The 19,278-nt window shown below is 40.9% G+C and overlaps 1 protein-coding gene across 20 annotated transcripts in view; it reads right to left on the reverse strand.

Annotated features, from left to right (window-relative positions):
* LOC140725128 (gephyrin) overlaps nucleotides 1-19,278 on the reverse strand; it is a 598,333-nt gene that overhangs the window by 119,533 nt on the left and 459,522 nt on the right. For all 20 annotated transcript variants that reach the window (XM_073040176.1, XM_073040167.1, XM_073040183.1 and 17 more), the window contains one exon: nucleotides 6,506-6,643. In XM_073040176.1, the coding sequence (XP_072896277.1) occupies nucleotides 6,506-6,643 (138 nt within the window). The remainder of the gene's footprint in view (nucleotides 1-6,505; nucleotides 6,644-19,278) is intronic.

A 19,278-nucleotide genomic window follows, 5' to 3' on the forward strand; every position in this document is an offset into this window, starting at 1 on the left:
ATGGCCCAATTTTGGTCTTAACTATTTTTTTGCTTTTCACATACCTAAAAAAGCTTTTACTATCCTCCTTTATATTCTTTTCTAGTTTACCTTTGTACCTCATTTTTTCTCCGCGTATTGCCTTTTTTGTTATCTTCTGTTGTTCTTTAAGAGCTTTCCAGTCCTCCGGCTTCCCGCTCATCTTTGCTATGTTATACTTCTCTTTTATTTTTATACTGTCCTTTATTTCCCTCGTCAGCCAAGGCCACCCCTTACTCCCTTTAGGATCTTTCTTCCTCTTTGGAATGAACCGATCCTGCACCTTCTGCACTATTCCCAGAAATACCTGCCATTGTTGTTCCACTGTCTTCCCTGCTAGGGTATTGCTCCATTGAACTTTGGCCAGCTCCTCCCTCATAGCTCCATAGTTCCCTTTGTTCAACTGTAATACTGACACATCCGATTTTCCCTTCTCCTTCTCAAATTGTAGGTTAAAACATATCATATTATGGTCACTACCTCCTAATGGCTCCTTTACCTCAAGGTCCCTGATCAAATCCAGTTCATTGCACAACACTAAATCTAGAATTGCCTTCTCCCTGGAAGGCTCCAGTACAAGCTGTTCGAAGAATCCATCTCGGAGGCACTCCACAAACTCCCTTTCTTGGGGTCCAGTACCATTCTGATTCCCCCAGTTTACCTTCATGTTGAAATCCCCCATGACAACTGTATCATTACCTTTGCGACATGCTAATTTTAGCTCTTCATTCAACTTACACCCTACATCCAGACTGCTGTTTGGGGGCCTGTAGTTAACTCCCATTAGGGTCTTTCTACCCTTAGAATTTCTCAGTTCTATCCATACTGACTCTACATCCCCTGATTCTATGTCCCCCCTTGCAAGGGACTGAATATCATTCCTCACCAACACAGCCACCCCACCCCCTCTGCCAGTCAGTCTGTCCTTTCGATAAGACATATATCCTTGAATATTCATTTCCCAGGCCCTGTCCACTTGAAGCCATGTCTCTGTTATTCCCACAACATCGTACTTGCCAATTTCCAACTGACCCTCAAGCTCATCTACTTTATTCCTTATACTTCGTGCATTCATATAGAATATTTTTAATTCGTTACTCCCCTCACCTTTCATATCAATTCCTATTTCACTTGGCCATACTATATGATCTCTTCTTGAGCTTTCTATTCCATTGATTCTGTTGTCCTTTTTAACTTTTCCTATTTTCACTTTCCCTTTAACTCCATCCTTATATTTCCAGTTCATCCCCTCCCCCCACTACTTAGTTTAAACACATGCGTGTTGCAGTGGCAAACCTGTCTGCCAGAATGCTGGTCCCCTGCCTATTAAGGTGCAACCCGTCCCTTTTGTACAATTCATCCCTACCCCAAAACAGATCCCAGTGGTCCAAGAATGTAAATCCTTGGTTCCTGCACCAGTTCCTCAGCCACACATTCAGATCCATTATCTCCCTGTTCCTGCCCTCGCCAGCACGAGGAACTGGAAGCAAACCGGAGATAACCATCCTGGAGGTCCTGCTTTTCAGCCTTCTTCCCAGTTCTCTGAAGGCCCGCTGCAGAATGTCCTTCCTCTTCTTCCCGATGTCATTTGTGCCGACATGCACTACCACTTCCGGCTGTTCACCTTCACCCTTGAGGATTCCCTGCAATCGGTCTGTGATGTCCTGGATCCTAGCACCAGGGAGGAAACACACCATTCTTAAATCTCACCTGTTGCCGCAGAAAGCCCTTTCCGTACCTCTTACTATGGAGTCCCCTACTACCACGGCTCTTCCTGATGTCTGACTCCTCGGCTCTGCTTCTGCACCAATTTTTGACTTGCAGACCTGTCCGCCTCTCAGACTGGCAGTATCTTCTGTCCTGACAGCTTCCAAGAGGGTACACCTGTTTACGAGAGGTACATCTCCCGGGGTCTCCTGTACTTCAAGCATCCTTTCCTTTCTCATCATCGTCCCCTTCTCTCTTCTGGTATCCTCGGTGTAACGACCTCACTGTAGGTCCTGTCCAGAAAACTCTTGTTTTTGCGGATGAACCTGAGGTCATCTAGTTCTTTCTTCAGTGCTGCAACATGCTCCTTCAGAAGCTGAATCTGGACACACTTTCCACAGCTGTAGCAGCCGGGGGCACCATCAGTGTCCCTGACCTCCCACATCATGCACGTAGCACACTGAATCAGCTTAGCAGTCATGCCTTTAAAAGAAATTTAAAAGAAATTTCGATAGGCCTACAGATGGGAGGAGTAAGGAAAGCTAAGGTCCATGTGGAGGTCGATAGGACTAGGCAGATTAATAATTTGGAATGGACAAAATGAGTCAAAGGATCAGTTTCCATGATGTAGTGTACTATGACTCTGTGACTCATAATAAATTAAAATCTTTCTAATAAACATTTGCAGGAACACAAATAGACAACTTACCTCCACAAACTTGCTCCATTCACTTACAGAATATAACTACACTTTCTTGTAACCCATTATTATATATTTTGCCACTACTAGCATGCATCAAGAAACAAATGATTCTAATCCTTTTTCAAGAGATTTCATAAAGACTACAAATAAATTATTTCTCTTATTTTGGAGGAAAGTGAAGTCCTGGATTGCAGTGTGGATTCAGAAAATTTAATACAGTCATCTTCTTCCACTTAGGATATGCAGAACAAAGCAGTATTTTACAGTTTTATTGTAGTGCATTGGCAGTGCTAAACCAGACAAATCCTATAATCCCACTTGCACCTGGGAGGAGGCTACGCAGCATCTACACCAGGACCACCAGATTCAAAAACAGTTGCTTTCCCCAAGCAGTAAGGCTGATCAGCAGCTCCACCCATCAACCCACCCCTCCATACACCTACCACCACTACTTTATCATTTCCAGTCAGTCAACTCATGTACAGACACTCCTGTGACGAGCATTAGTTTATGGACATACAATTAATCTATGTATATAAGCTATCTCATGTATGCAAACTTATTGTGTTTTTTATGATTGTGCTCTTTTGTGTCTAATTATGTCTTATTGTGTCTAATTATGCTGCAACAGATCAAGAGTAAAAATTATTTAATTCTCCTTTACCCTTGTGTATTGGAAATGACATTAAACAATCTTGTCTTGTCTTGTCTTGTCCTAACAGAAGGGAGTATCCTTGACTTAGCTAAAAACTTTGGTTTTGTTTTGTTCTGAAAACTTGAATCAAAATCAGAGCAAAAATACAAATGATTTTTAAAACCGTTCAATGTTACAAAAATTACTGACTTTTGGCCTTTAGTAATAGATGCATATCGATAACCTGTACAAAATATTATCTATTCTTACAAATTCCACACCTCCTTCTGGTGACAAAGACAATGAAATCTAGTTCTTATTGCACAGTTAGAATCGTGGGAATGACTGCTGGTGGTGTTAGGACTCTAAGGAGCTGAATTAGGTACCTCGGCCTATCATGCCTGCTCTGCCATTTGATTGTGATTGATTTATTTTCCCTCTCAACTACATTCTTCTGCCTTTTCCCATAACCTTTGATGTCCTTATTAATCAAGAACCTATCAACTTCTGTTTTGAATATAGTTGATGATTTGGCATCCTCAGTTATCTGCGTTTGTAAGTGCTGGATTTCCAGATTAGAATAATTTTTGTGCTGATCTGATTTGATCCGATCCTTCTACAATTACTTAAAAATGGAAGTCCTTTTTACACATTTTCAAATTATACAACACCTGGTATTTTCACAATGCATTAAAGAGCAATTCTTTTCAAAGAATTTTTCTCATGTCACAAATATCACAATTGATGAAATTTGCTGCTTGTTTTTGAAATGATTTCATTAGAAATATTGATTTTTCCATATAAATAAAAAGTGTAAAAACTTTTACTTATTTAGAGACACAGTGCAGAATAGTCCCTTCTGCCCATTCGAGCTGCACCACCCTGCAGTCCCCAGCAACCCCCAATTTAACTCTAACTTAACCATGGGTCAATTTACAATGACTAATTAACCTACAAACTGGTACCTCTTCGGACTATGGGAGGAAACGAGAGCACCTGGAGAAAACCCATGCATTCCATGGGGAGGACATAGAGACTTCTTACAGAGGATTGAAGTCCGAACTCTAACACCCCAATGCCCCAAGCTGTAATAGTGTCATGCTAACACTACACTACCATGGCACCCCATACAACATTAATCATATCTGTTGTGGTAAGGATAATACATTAAAGAAAATAATTCTCTCTGGTTGCAATTTACCATTGCCACCTTCCCATTCTGATGATGCAAATATCTTTCTTTCTAAGAAGAGTTAGAATCTCTTCATGGACATGCCGCTGATTTTATGAATTTTAACTACCCAGTATGGTAGTGGTCACCAACCTTTTCAAGCCCAAGATCCCCTACCTCGGCCTTAGTGAAAGGCAAGATCGACCTGAGATCGATTAGTTACACGCATGCGCACTGGGGCAGAAAAGACTGGAAGTAGAAATAATGTATAAACACCAGGGGTACCCAGCCTGTTTTGCACCGCGGACCGGCTGACCGGGGGGGGGGGGGGGGGTGTTAAACACGACGGGAATACAGTGATACTCGAAGCTGGTTCCTTATGTCCTGTCTATTCTGCAATTTAGTTTTCGTGGCTCTTGGCACTTAGCTTCTGTCCCGCTTGCTCACGTTTTTTCCGCTTGAAAAAAACTCAGCGGATTTGTCTCTAAGTGCAGGTGCTTGGTCTCAAGGTGCCGAAGCAGTTTTGAGGGCTTCATTGCCTCATTAGACAGCCTCCGGGCCCAAACTGCAGCTTCCTGCCCGCCCGTCTCCAACCACCTTGGCCAGGTGTGGCTGGTCGTGGGTGGGGTGAGAGGACAAGGTAAGGGCCGGAGGTCCCCGTGGCGGGGCCGCGGCGGTCGCAGTCCGGAGAGGGCGCGCTCGCTCCCCTTGTAGGATCTATCAGCCCACAGAAGTTTGTTTCAGTAGATTGCAGTGGGGTAGCTGCTCTGCTGCTTACTGAACCCTGAGCCTGAATTAGGTAGTCTGCGAATATTTTAGCACCGGGTTCCCCACGAGCATTTGGTGTGCTAAATAGGTTTAGGGCGGTGCCCATCTGTCTGCACTCCAGGTCAGTAGCAACAGCACTTCACGCCGGCTGTGCGAGGCCAACCAGTGATCTCTGGTCCGAGGGTGTCACTGCATTTAGGCGACTGATGACCTCGCGTGCGTTCAAGTTCAACAATGGGCGTGACAGAGACTGAGGAAAGATGCAGCTGACTCGTATCATTTCCTCGCGGCCCGGTGGTTGGGGACCACTGAAGTACACTGTGTAGTGCGGGGGAGCTACACGCATGCACACTAGGCAGAAAGAACGGAACTAAAACCCCGCAACCCGGAAACAATCTCTCAACAGTATTTATGTATTTATTTTTCTTTTTTTTTTGGGATCTACTGGGAAAGTCTCAAAGATCGACCAGTTGATCGCGATCGATGGGTTGATGACCACTACAGTATGGGATACCCAGAGAGGGGTAGCGCCTCCGGAGAAGGGGCTTTTCATGTCTATTCCGGAGCAGCTCTTCTTGTTCCCACTGGACACTCAGTTCTCACCTCTCCAAGTAGCCGTTCACATGTGACAGTGGCCACACCATGCTACACCGCTTCGACAGGCAGGCTAAAACAGATGAGAGTAGTCAGCAATATGAGTTAGGAACATGCCTGTCCTAGCATGTGAAGTCAACTCCAAAAGACAGGGTGGATGAGATCTATAGTGAGATCCAATGCCCAGGAAGGCAGTACTGCAATGTTCCATGGAGAGTGAAGGACATGACCAGGAATAGAAGACATCATGGTCATCCACTGTAACCAAGGAAGACCCCAGTTTGTGATGCTTGTTTGTACCATTGGACCCAGACTTCTGAGGTTGAGAGAGGGGAACTGCCCCACTGCAAAGTCTTTTCCACTTTAAAAAACTCTCCTGCACAGGTTTTCTGTCACTGTTGGATATGATGGACAACCATCACCAGCCACCCAGTTGGCGACTAATTCATTTACTACTGAAAACAGTTGATTATCCTGTCATGTTTCTGGCAATTATAAGGTCCAGATGGTCACTGAAGATAAACGGCAAGTACAAATATTTAAAAAAGCAATTCAGCAGTATTCTCTCTGGAACATGGTGTGAGTTATTGTGTAAACTTCTGTTCTGAAACTCCAGGGGAGAAGTTTCTAAATTCAAATGTAAGCATTTACAGAAGATCACGAACATGACAAAGAAAAAAATATAGTCTATTTGTTCTAACTACTGATTTGCATTTGGTGATGCGCATTGTCGAGCATCTGCTCACCATTTATGTAACTTACAAATACTAGCTAAAGAAATTATTCTTTTTTTCCATAACTACCACTTCAATATCCCCAAGTTATACTATGCATTTAACTTCAGGTAACTTTTACGTTTAAAAAAACCTATATTTTTAGGGGAAGTGAAATGCACGTTTATGTATCCTACCTCGATAGTTGATAATTTCAGTGCCGAGAACAGGGGTCATCTCCAGTACTGTGATGAAGGCCTTGTCCATTGACGTTAAGGGAAATGGGGACATGCGGTGTCGTCGTGCAACCTTGCTGATGTCAACTGCGCTGTGGCCTAAGCAGAACAAAAAAGTAGGATTGTTATTTTTGCCATTTGTAGATCATACAATTAAGGCTGGTAAATGTTTCTGAGTAGATTTCCTGCTTTAAAATTAAAAATGATGAATTAACAAGACATAAAAAATTGTGATTGCTCAGTACTGGATTTGAAAATGGAGATTATATCAACATCAACTTTAAATTTATGTAGTCCAAATGACAAATTTGGCATTCTTGCCTAGGCAAAAGGTGAAAATTTTATGAATGGATTACTTAGCAGTTGGTCTATCGACTACTTATATATCCTATCCCAATTCACACTATCCAAAATGGCCTCGATTAGAAATATTTCTTTCCTTATAGTATGTTCAATTCATGTTGTTCACTAAATATATTTGCATTCCTCGAAATGTTGCGAACATTGAATAACATGATCGATATTCAAAACAACCTGCAACATTGCAGTATGTTTCATTCCCAGTCATCACTGAGATATTTACAACATGTATGATCAACCAAGTAAAAAAAGTGAGTAACTTCAACGTTTTTAAAAATTTAGAAAATACAATTTGATAGCCACTGATGAGTAAGCAAATTAATAATACAGCAACAAAAATAACTTGCATTTACAGCTCCTGTTTTGTGATTGATTCTAAAAAAATAAACTGCATCTACATAATGTATTAAAGTTAGTAGCTACATTGACACATTAAGACAAATGAACAAATTGTCTTTGACAAAGAGGTAAGAACTAATGTGATTTTATGCCACCATTTGGATAAAAATGTATCTTATGTATGTCACAAAATCAGAATACTTGGATTGAAAAGTAGCTACAAATGCTGATTAAAATTTGGTGAAGGGCATAGTAAATAGTATACTACATCAATTTATTAATACATATCATCACAGTGGTTCTGGAGGACAAAATGATTTTCTCTAATACAAACTTTCTCAGCTTCACATGATTTATTTAACCTAACCTTTATATGGGATTGAGGGAAAATGGGATCCGATTGCCTCTATGACCTTGCTCTTTTGGCATTAATTTGTGGAGATCAGCAGAGTAAAGGGTTTTTGAAAACAAGGTAGACAATTTACCCTGCTATGAATTGCCTCAAAATCGTGTTGGTGACCTTGTTGTCACTGGTGATGCTATATTTTAAGAAACCATTTTCTGAGATATTATATCTGCCTTCATCAATAGAACCTTTTGACTGTAGAAGATGAGGCTTTATTGCATTAATGGGATCAAACTGTCAATTTTGAAGAGAACTGCCAAATAAGTGGAGGCTCACGGCGAATTGTTATAATGGACTCTCCAAAAAAGAAGCATAGCTACAAAATAAATTAAGTGCCTGCCGGCTTGGGACCAGCACCCTCTTGTGCTTAAGACTAATTTTGCCTCTTCTGCAGCTAACAGTACTAACATTCACAATGCCTTCTTCTTGTGGCTTCAAACTTACACTTGTTTTCTCCGCTAAACGGTTCAACATCATGCAGTTTCACATAGGCTACTTCTAACTCCAATGTACAAAATTGAATTTATATCACTCTTTTCCTGATCCTAGGACATCATAATTGTTTTACAACAAAAGAGGCAATTCTGAAGTTCGGTTATAAACACGAGAAATTCCACAGAAGCTGGAAATCCAGAGCTAAGTTTAGATGCTATTTTAATGTGGTGAATTGTGACAGTAACATTTCTTACAATTCATAATACTATAATTGGCCAGGGAACCAATTTTTGGTGAGGTTATTTGAGGGGAAAAGCATTGGCCAAATATCAAGGTAATATTTCTTTTGTTTTTCAACATTCCTTTGATGACCAATTTGGCAAATAGGCAGGTTTTCAATTTAAAGTATCATCCAATAGATAGAATGGCACTCAAACATCAGCTGAAATTATTGCTCCATAGTGGGACATGGACTATTTATTCAGCTCCTATGAAAACAACAGCCCTAAAATGAAAGTGAAGAAACTTACTTCATTCATGTTCTATCTCTGTGCTGTAAATTCCTAGATGTGTGAATCAAGATGCAATTGTGTCAAAGACAATACTCAATAAACACCTTTGTAAGTGTAGAGAAAGAGGCAGGGAGGATAACAAAATGAATGGAAATAGGAACAATAGAATCATGTTAGCAATTTGAGGAAAAAAGTTATTTAATTTATTCACATATCCAGCATCAGACTCTCAAAAGAGACACTCTATTCTTCGCTCTGTGACAGGGGAAAACTTTTTAAGGATGCGTTCAAAATCACATTAAAATTGAGAATCATCCCTACTGACTCCTGGGAACCCTGGCCCTGGACTGCTCATAGAGAGAAGAGGCAATCAGGATGGTATTGTGAAACTCAGTCCAGCCATCAGGAGCACCAAGAAGTTCTGCATAAGTGGTAGAAAAGTGCATGAGCTAGCCAACTACCAACCCACCTGCCCTATCAGAAAGAAGCATTTGTGATTCCACCAAAGACCACTTCAGAACTCACATATCCAGAATGGATGCAAGTTATCCTTGATCCTGAAGAACTATGTAAGAAGAAGAGTTTTGTGAAATACTAGGCAAAAGTGGGAGAACTGCTCTAGCTGGAGTGTTCTTTTATACTACCTGTACCAACATGATGGGCAATCATCTTCCGAATTCCGAATTCTGTGATGTACAAATCATTTTACTGTTACACTGCACTCAAAACTATTCTCTGAAATAAACATTGTTAATTGTGGTTCTGAATATTAAAGCACATTTGCATCCTTCTGGCCTTCCATCATGAACAGAAGTTCGGATGGCAAGAGTGATATAAAGTAATGGCAAACTAAAAGTTCAAAATAAATATATTACAATTCACTACCTGTTGGAGAGAGATTCCAGAAGTTCATTCCTTCTCACTCAAGGCTTCTTAATTTGAGTGATACTTTAAGAACATGAATCACACTATTAACAGATCCTTAGGACACAAATTACTAGCTACATAATCAAGTGAGATGAACTGGTCTCAGTTCTGTAAATACAGCTATTTCACAAGTAATGCAAATGAAAAGGTTTATTTCATGTTTAAATTTCTTGGTTTTGTCAGGACTGTTGTAGAAATGTCCTGCAACCTGTTGAGAATCAGAACATTCCTCACGACAAATTTCCAGGAAGATATTAAGGCAATGTGAGACTTCACAGGATAGAATTTAACATTTTGCTGCTGAATGAGAGCTGGGTCCATTTATGACGACCAAAAGTGAGTTTCAGGAATAAACAAGGAAACTGGTAATAGCTTAAATATTCCTTAAGCTACAGTTCTAAATTCCTTCTAACTTACTCTTAATATATAATAGGTAATATTTGTCTCATTAGAGGCATTAATTTAAACAAAGTATTACATATTTCAAATTAATTTCTTGTCACTTTCAACATCTTTGTTGCACAACCAATTATTCGACCAAATGTCCAACTCACCAGTTATCTGAAAAACAATCTAGTGTTTTCTCAGCATATATGATGCATAAACTCTTCTTGGGCATCCAGCCAGGTCTTCTCCCATTTAACTCTTTTATCAATTCCTTTAAACATATGCCCCCGGTTTAATCCCATTGGCTAAGGGAATAGTTTTTTCTACTTATTCTGTCTAGGAACCATCATTTTAAACAGCTCAATTATCTCTCTTCAGTCTCCTCTGCAACCATGAAAATAATTTATTCTTTCCACTTAGTTCAACTTTTTCTGGCCTTGGCAACATCCTTGTAAATCACCAGTGCACTCTCACCAGCATAATTGCATCATATGATCTCTTCTATGAAACAACTCTTTGAAATTAAGTACAAGTATTGTATTGTGGTCTGTAACTTTCCCAAAGGTATAATCTAGAAATAAAGTAGGATATATCTCAATAAGCAAACATGAAATTCTTCTTCTTAAAAACCCTTTGAATGACTGCGTGTGTGTGTTGACCATCAAGCACCCATTTGCTTTACTCTAATACAATAAAAAATTTGCCCTACATTCCTATCAACAGTCTTTGTGCTGTTGTTGGAAACTAGAACACCTGGAGGAAACCCATACGATGACAAAGAGGATGTGCAAACACCACATGTGCAAACACTAAAGTGGACGTTAGGATTAATTTTGTTGGTTGGAGATTTGAGGCAGCAACTATCTTGCTGTGCCTTTCTTAATAGTAAGTTGTATTAATCCTAAATAAGCACCCATATTAAACATGTTCTGATTCCATCCCAGTAAATATTCAAGAAACAATATGTGAATGCACTTCAGCAACTCATTTCATTTTCATTTTTAATCTTTTTTATTGATTTAAAAAAATATAAAGACAAATACAAATCAGAGAAGTTATATCAAATACACATTCCAATAAAAGTACAAACAAAAAAAGGAGTGTACACTGTCAAAATCATATATAGTATAATACTAAGCTAATATATAAAAGGAACCACAACTCCTCTTAACAATTCAAAACAAAGACTAAAAATTTCTATTATTAAGAAGAAAAAAAAACACTAAACTAACCTAAAACAAAAAAAAAGACTGGGCATTCCATTTGAGGATATAATTACATAAAATAAGGGGGGGGGGGGGGAATCCTGCTGGTCAAATCTGAAACATCACGAAGAAGAAGAAAAAAGATTACCTAAAAAAGTGAAAAATGATGTTATTTTTCAGCTTAAACCATCTCAAAAAGGATTGATAGCCATCATATATAAACGGTTTATGAATTTACAAATGATGTCTAATGATAAGGTTAAATGTGCTTGGGAACTGGAACTTTGGGAGTCACTTTCAGATGATCAATGGAATATAATTTATCATTTAGTTAACAATAAATTTATATTCAACTTCTTTCAATGATTACCTGTTAAATGACAACTCACTGAGTAAAACTAGTCTTTCTCTTCTTAGAACATTAATCCATGGCTTTTCATTGTTCTTTCCTATAACTATGCTACATCAAACTGTCTTAAAATAGTTCCTATCCAGCTCTGATTCATTTCCAAAAATAAACTCAAGAATATTCCCCTCTTTTGTTAAGCTTATGAAGATAAACACTGGAACAGACCCCTTTCTTTCTGGGCTTCTTGAACTTTGTATCCTCCATACTTTGTAAATCTATGATGGAATTCTCAACACCATTAAAGCAGGATTAAACCTTAGGTAACAATTCCAGGAGATGAGGAATGAATATGTCTGAGCTCAAGCAGGAGAAAACTATTTGATTAACCACCCAATTTGCATTTATGTAGACTTGATTGTTCTATTCTCTCTAGTGTGCTGTCCAATTATGCATAAATCTTTAATAGTCTCCTATTTCTACATTGTAGTAATCCAGTAATGACTGACTTTCAGGTCCTGCTAATTCATTTTGTTCCTAGTGCCTTCACAACTTCATCCCTCTTTCCATTTTCACTAATACCAATAATCAAAACCCAAGGCTTCCCATCCACCCCTCACAGGGGTAGCATGGTAGTATAGTGGTTAACAAACCATTTTAAAATACCAGTGACCAGGGTTCAATTCCTGCCACTACCTGTAAGGAGTTTGTACATTCTCCCTGTGACCGTGTGGGTTTCCCGGCGGGTGCTCCAGTTTACTCCCACAGTCCAAAGACGTACCATTTGGTAGGTTAGTTGGTCATTGTAAATTGTCCTGTGATAAGGCTAGCGTTAAAACGGAGAGCCGAAGAGCTGAAAGGGCCTGTTCCGTGTTGTATCTAAACAAAAATCCTGCAACTGTGCAGTTACTGGTACTGCAATGGTTAGCTCGATACTACTACAGTTGGGAGCGTTAGAATTCAGAGTGCAATCCCAACATCCTCCGTAATGAGTCCCGTGGAATGTGTGAGTTTTCCCTGGATCCACCAGTTAACTTGCACAGTCCAAAGACGTAGCAGGTAAGTTAATTGGTCATTGTAAATTGTCCCGTGATTAGGTTAGGATTAAATCGGTGTTGTCAGGCGTTGCGGGGCAGTGCGTCTCGAAGGGCCGGAAGGGCCCATTTCACACTGCATCCCTAATTTAAAAGAAATAAGTAAACCTTCCGAGTCTTTGGTACCAGTGAAGCTGCATCTCCCCCGATAACTTGTTTGCTGTTAAAGGAATGTTCTTCTAAATGCAACTTCACTTCATCAACATTTTCCTGACTCTTCTACGTTGTGTTTTCGAGTTGTTGATGGGGTCAGAGACCTAGCTCTAATGTACTCCTCAGAAGATCTATGTGCTGAATGGAGAATAAGATGCATTATGGACATACCTATTCCTTGTGCCAAGTTTTTGGCATCAATTTATGATTCACCATTCTACACTCTACCTGCAAATTGAAACTGCAGAGCGGCAATGTCCTGAACTGTATTGCCCATGTATCTCACAGATTCACAAATGTGCTGATCAAGTTTTAAAACTTAAGCTTCTCCACCTAATGACACCTATTCCATATACAGGAGATAAACTCTTTTGATACAACGGGTGCCAATGGGCACTTGATAGAACTCAATGTCTTGCCATTCTAAAAATAATTTAATCGTACATGAAGAGGGGAAAAATCACTAGCCACTGACCAATCAGTTCCATATCTTGCACTGGTGACCACTGAGCTTCTTCTTGTCTCTCCATGAATGTGAAAAAGGGGAACACCTCCCTCTCCCTTGCCAGGGAGAGAGAGAACCTGTGGGTTGTCGAATTCGGATGAAATGCTAAGCTTTTGGGGTATTACGTACATGCAACCCTATAAAAGTATCAGCAGCAATAGAACACACCTGGAGTCTGGTTTTGCTATTAACAAAACACTATTTTATTAATAACTATTCATATAGTAACTTAAACCAGGTAAACCAAGGGTTAGCAGTGTTATGCATATATAGGTGTAAAAATAAAGTTCCCAAACTTAGTCAAGCTCAGGTAGCAAGAGTTACAGTCTTACGATGGTATATAAGAAAAGTTCAATCCTCAGGTTAACTAATGCGAGATATTTGTAATCCAAAGGCGAGTGTTGTGAGAAGGCAATTACGTCGATTTTCCACAGACTCCACGACAGCAATATAAAATAACAATAGCAGTAGGGTTTATCTCCGAAGTTGTTCCACTCCACACATGCAGTATCACCGACAGTGATCTTCAATGAATATCCTTTCAACATAAGTGGTAACACACCCGATTTCAGCTACGGGACATCCCAAAGTGGTGGCCACAGGATACTCAAACAGAATCCACGTATGGATTATCACCAACAGTAGCTTATCACAAAGGGGACAATCTTCAAGGGAACCACCACCCAGGCAAGGGTTGACACACTGGTAGATTCCACAAGGTTACCCCAACCACACAACGTAATGGCCATTTATCCAGTTCCACAATGTACAAAATAACTCCAACAGTGATTTGCCACAGGGGTGCCTTTCTTCAGTGAACTACCACACCCAGACAAAAGGGCAAACAAACACATGGTATTCACAAAGGTTTCTCGGACCCACTCCTGTGGATTAACTACGTGACGATCACACTTTCGTATTCGAATGGAAGCAAACTCACCGTCACGGGCTACTTAGAGAGAGAGTTCAAACAGTAACCTTTTTGTCACCAGGTTTCTTCTGTTTCAAACCTTCCTCTCCTCTCCTCTCTTTTCTGCGAAATTTTTCTATTGGCAGAAACTCGTGAGAGTCATTTATCAATACTCTGGATCGATCTCAACTCACCCCTTTTGGGCTACTGAAAGTTTAAACCAGCGACTGACTCACTGGTGTCTTTCATTGACTGAATCCTTCTTGACTCTAGCTGTGTGAGTCTGTGACTGTCCTTGTAAAAAGTACATCAGGAGGCTCCTCGCAACTACCAAACTCCGTAGAAAATGGGTCCTAGACCTGCAATATGCAGATGACTGTGCTCTTGTGGCCCATACTCCGGAGGATCTTCAGACTGTCCTTGCTGTGGCGGTGAGAGCGTACAGCAGGATGGGGCTGACTGTCAATACCACCATAATAGAAGCGGTTTGCCAATGGAGTACCAGTGTCCCACCCACCCTACCTGCCTTCACTGATGGTGATGAAAAGCTGTCAGTAGTGCCATCTTTCAAATATCTGGGAAGTATTCTCTCTGAGGATAGCGGCATTGACAACGACATCCAGAGCCACATTAAACAGGCAGTGGCTGTCTTTGGGATACTTCGGCATAGAGTCTTTCAGAACAGGAGCCTTCGTCCCTCCACAAAGGTCGCTGTATACCAAGCGGTCTGTGTTACCACCCTCCTTTATGGCTGTGAAGCTTGGGTAACCTACAGCCATCACATCAAGTCCTTGGAGCGCTTCCACATAAGCTGCCTTCAGCGCATCCTGGGAATTACCTGGCATGAGCGGGTTCCTCACACTGAAATACTTGTAAAGACCATCTGCAAAAGTATTGAAGCCATGATCACCTAGTGTCCGCTGCAGTGGCTGGGGCACGTGATAAGGATGCTCCCATGTCGGCTACCCCGCAGAGTGTTATACGGCCAGCTACATCATGGTCGATGCTCAGCTGGAGGGCTGAAGAAGCGCTATAAGGATCAGATGAAGAATGCTTTAAGGAAGTGCAAGATCAGACCTGAGGACCTGGAGGATGTTGCTGCTGATTGTAACACTTGGCGACAGCTGTGTAGGGACGGGGTTCATATTCTGGCGATGGACAGAACAACCAGAAGACAGTAGAAGAGAGCCAGGAGAAAAGCAGCCATGGTTGCCATCACTACAACATATACATGTCCCACCTGTAATAGAACTTCTGGGTCCAGGATAGGACTGTATAGTCATCAAAGATCTCACCATTAAAGGAGTGGATGTAATCATCGGATTCCAATGGACAACCGAAGAAGACCGTCCATCAAATAACTCCACCTTTCTCCACCATAGTAACCAAGCAACTCTGCAGTCAGCAGAGATCCAACAGTGTCTAAAAGTTAGTCTCATTCTCTCGGTGTCTTAAGGTGACAGTCCACAGATAAAAAGAACCCTGGGGGTACATAACAGGGATAACTATGGTCTGTGTATTTGCTATTGCTTAGCACACGCTGGGGCTTGGAGATAGTACCGATGCGCTTTTATTTTTGCTGGTGTGGGGAGGGGGATTGTTGCTCGCTGCCATTTACACGCGGGAGGGGGAAGCTGAGGGGGACTTTTGGGTTCTCACTTTTAACTGTCGTTCATTCTTTGGGGCACTTCTCTGTTTTTGTGGATGTTTTGCGAAGAAAAAGCATTTCAGGATGTATATTGTATACATTTTTCTGACATTAAACTTGACCTTTGAACCTTTGAATGCGGTGCTCACTTCCAACCTTCATTCTGAAGTTTTATTTACCGAATTAATTAAAAATCTTCAGCTTGTAGTTTTTAGGTTTTTGAACACATTACTTGATTGCCTCTAATAATTTCTCTCACATCACCCCGATATACTATGGTATAACCTGGTAATGATTATTTCTCTCATATGCTCACAGATGCTCACTGGCTCCTACAGTTGTTTCAGGTTCCTATTCTTTTATCATCTGTACTCTGCCCCTACTTCTCTTCAACTCACAAACTTTAGTACAGCTGGAAAATCATCTCCTTTTGCTTTTTCTTCTTTTACATTCAATTTCTCTGCTATTTTTGATAGAAGTTCTGTCTTTCTTTTGTTCCTTTAAATTAGAAAGCTTCCCATTTGCCAAAGCTCCTTAGCATCCATCAGATACCTTTGCATCAAAAGGATTACAATCTGCTTTTAATTGACCAGAAACTGTTCCAATAAATGCTTTTGTTTTACTCATTCATGAGGTAATCATTGAAGCCTAATGGCCAGTGGTCCCCAACCACTGGGCTGCAAAGCATGTGCTACCGGGCTGCAAGGAAACGATATGAGATGGCGATACGAAACAATATGAGTCAGCTGCACCTTTCCTCATTCCCTGTCACACCCACTGTTGAACTTGAATGCACGTGAGGTCATTATCTATGCGAGATCATCAGTCACCTAAACCAGGGGTCACCAACCTTTTCTGCACTGCAGACCGATTTAATATTGACAATATTCTTGCAGACCGGCCGACGGCCAGGGGGTGTTAATCACTAAGGGAATATAGGTGATACAAGTGGCTAATACACTCAATTTCATTTCTAAAAGGGTTTATCTAACAAATTTAATATTAAACACACAGTGCATGCTTTCCTTATATGAACATATAAAATCATTGCAACACGCCAGTGAGAGGGCAAGGTAAGGGCTGGAGATCCCTATACCAGGGCTGCGGCAGTCGCAGTCCAGAGAGAGCGACCGACTGAGCGAGGAGTGCAACAGGGCACGTGCCCACCACCCTTGTAGGTAGAATCTATTGGCCAGCAAAAGTTTGGCTCGAGGAGCAATTTTCAGTAGATTGCAGTGAGGTAGCTGCTCTGCTACTTATGAAACCCTGAGCCTGAATTAGGTCGTCTGCGAATATTTTAGCACCGGGTTCACCACGAAAATTCGGTGTGCTAAACAGGTTTAGAGGCGGCACCCATCTGTCCGTGCTCCAGGCCAGTAGCAACGGCACTTCTCACCGGCCGCGCAAGGCGGGTAATTACTTGAGGCCAATCAGTGATCCCTGGCGCGAGGGTATCACTGCGTTTAGGCAACTGATGACCTTGCGTGCGTTCAAGTTCAACAGTGGGCATGACAGGAAATGACGAAAGGTGTAGTTGACTCATATCGTCAAATCATATCATTTCCAAAGCACATGCTTTGCAGCCGGTGGTCGGGGACCACTGGCCTAAACGCAGTGATACCCTCGTGCCAGGGATCACTGGTTGGCCTTGGGTAACCGGCCAGTGAGAAGTGCTGTTGCTACTGGCCTGGAGCGCGGACAGATGGGCGCCGCCTCTAAACCTGTTTGGCACACCAAATTTTCGTGGTGAACCCGGTGCTAAAGTATTCGTAGACAACCTAATTCGGGCTCAGGGTTTCGTAAGTAGCAGAGCAGCTACCTCGCTGCGATCTACTGGAAATCATCCCTCGAGCCAAACTTTTGCTGGCTGATAGATCCTACCTATCTACAAGGGTGACGGGCACGCGCCCTGTTGCACTCCTCGCTCAGTCGGTCGCTCTCTCTGGACTGCGACTGCCGCAGCCCTGGTATCGGGATCTCCAGCCCTTACCTTGTCCTCTCACTGGCGTGTTGCAATGATTTTATATGTTCGTACGAGGAAAACATGTGTTGTGTGTTTAATATCCAAACATTAGTTAAAATGTTATGATGCTATTGACTTATAACTGAGTTATAATTGACTTATCACTATATTCATGCAAGGAAAATATGCGCTGTGAGTTTAATATTCAATTCATTAGATAAACCCTTTTAGAAATGAAATTGAGTGTATTAGCCACTTGTAAGTAACTTATAGTTGATTTATCACCTATATTCCGGTCGCGATTAACACCCCTCCACTGTTGGTCGGTCTGCAAGAATATTGTCAATATTAAACCGGTTCGCGGTGCAAAAAAGGTTGGTGACCCCTGGTCTAACCTGATTACAGTTTTCTAGTGGTGAGACAAATTTCTTAATGTATTTCTCAGCAAGATTAACATGTGAAAATACGAAGCACCAAGTAAGCTACTCATCCATATGCAGTTAAGTAAACTTGTTGGCAGTGCTCCACAAATTAAAAACTAAATGTCCACATAATTTATTTATTAGCTCCTCTGCTTGATCATAACTGAATTTAGTAGTATGCCAACAACCCCAATTTAGTTTCTGATTGACAAAGCTGTAATATGTCAGAACGATTACACCTTCTCCTGAGATTGGTCTTCCAGATGGCACATTTTACATTGAACTGTTTTTGTTAAGTTTACCTCTGAAAGCTTTTTACCCTCTGATTTGGTTGTAGAAGAAAAACAGTTTCACATTGTCATCCCACTTTTGCTTAATTATTTTTCAGCAGACTTACATGCTTACTTTCCAATGTCTCAGCTATACCAGTTAGAAATCACTGCCAAACAATAAAGTTAATGTAAAGTCTAATACATGGACCAGCTGGGCTAAAGGGCCTATTTCTGTGCTGTGGAACTATCATTGTGAAAAAGAAAAACCTTTCACATATGTTCAGTTCCCAAACTAAGACAAACAGTTGTTAATGCTGACAGCTGCTGACATTTCCATGCTGTCTATGCACCCCAATTCTTAACAAATTGTGCACATGTACATGAATAAGTGGAATATGGTTATGAGTAGAAAAAATGGTGAATCAAGTTGCCTGGGTACCAACTGGATTATCAACTTAAGGCATTAGGGGGCAGCATTAAGAAGGAAAAGTAAAACATCTAAAAGAAGACAAGCTTCTCAATTTCTTCTGCAGCTGCCCATTAATCATCACTAATATGCCAAGCTTAATATTCTCACTACATACTTACCTATTATATCCCATCCTCATTTATAAAACTCAGATGTGGCACAATTACATCATTCACTTTTCTAAGTAAAAAAAGACAAAAGGTCTGAAGAAAGCACGATTAATGAAATTGTGCTATGTGGTGTTTTATACACAAGCAAGGAGAGGAGATGCAGAATTTCATCTTTCATGGAAATATGACCTAGTAGAACTAGCAGGGAAATATCAGTTGAACTATTACTTCTGTGCTACCAGTGAAATTGGCAAAAGAAACAAAAGAAATT

The sequence above is a fragment of the Hemitrygon akajei genome, chromosome 3, assembly GCF_048418815.1.
Source record: "Hemitrygon akajei chromosome 3, sHemAka1.3, whole genome shotgun sequence".
NCBI classification, from domain to species: Eukaryota; Metazoa; Chordata; class Chondrichthyes; order Myliobatiformes; family Dasyatidae; genus Hemitrygon; species Hemitrygon akajei.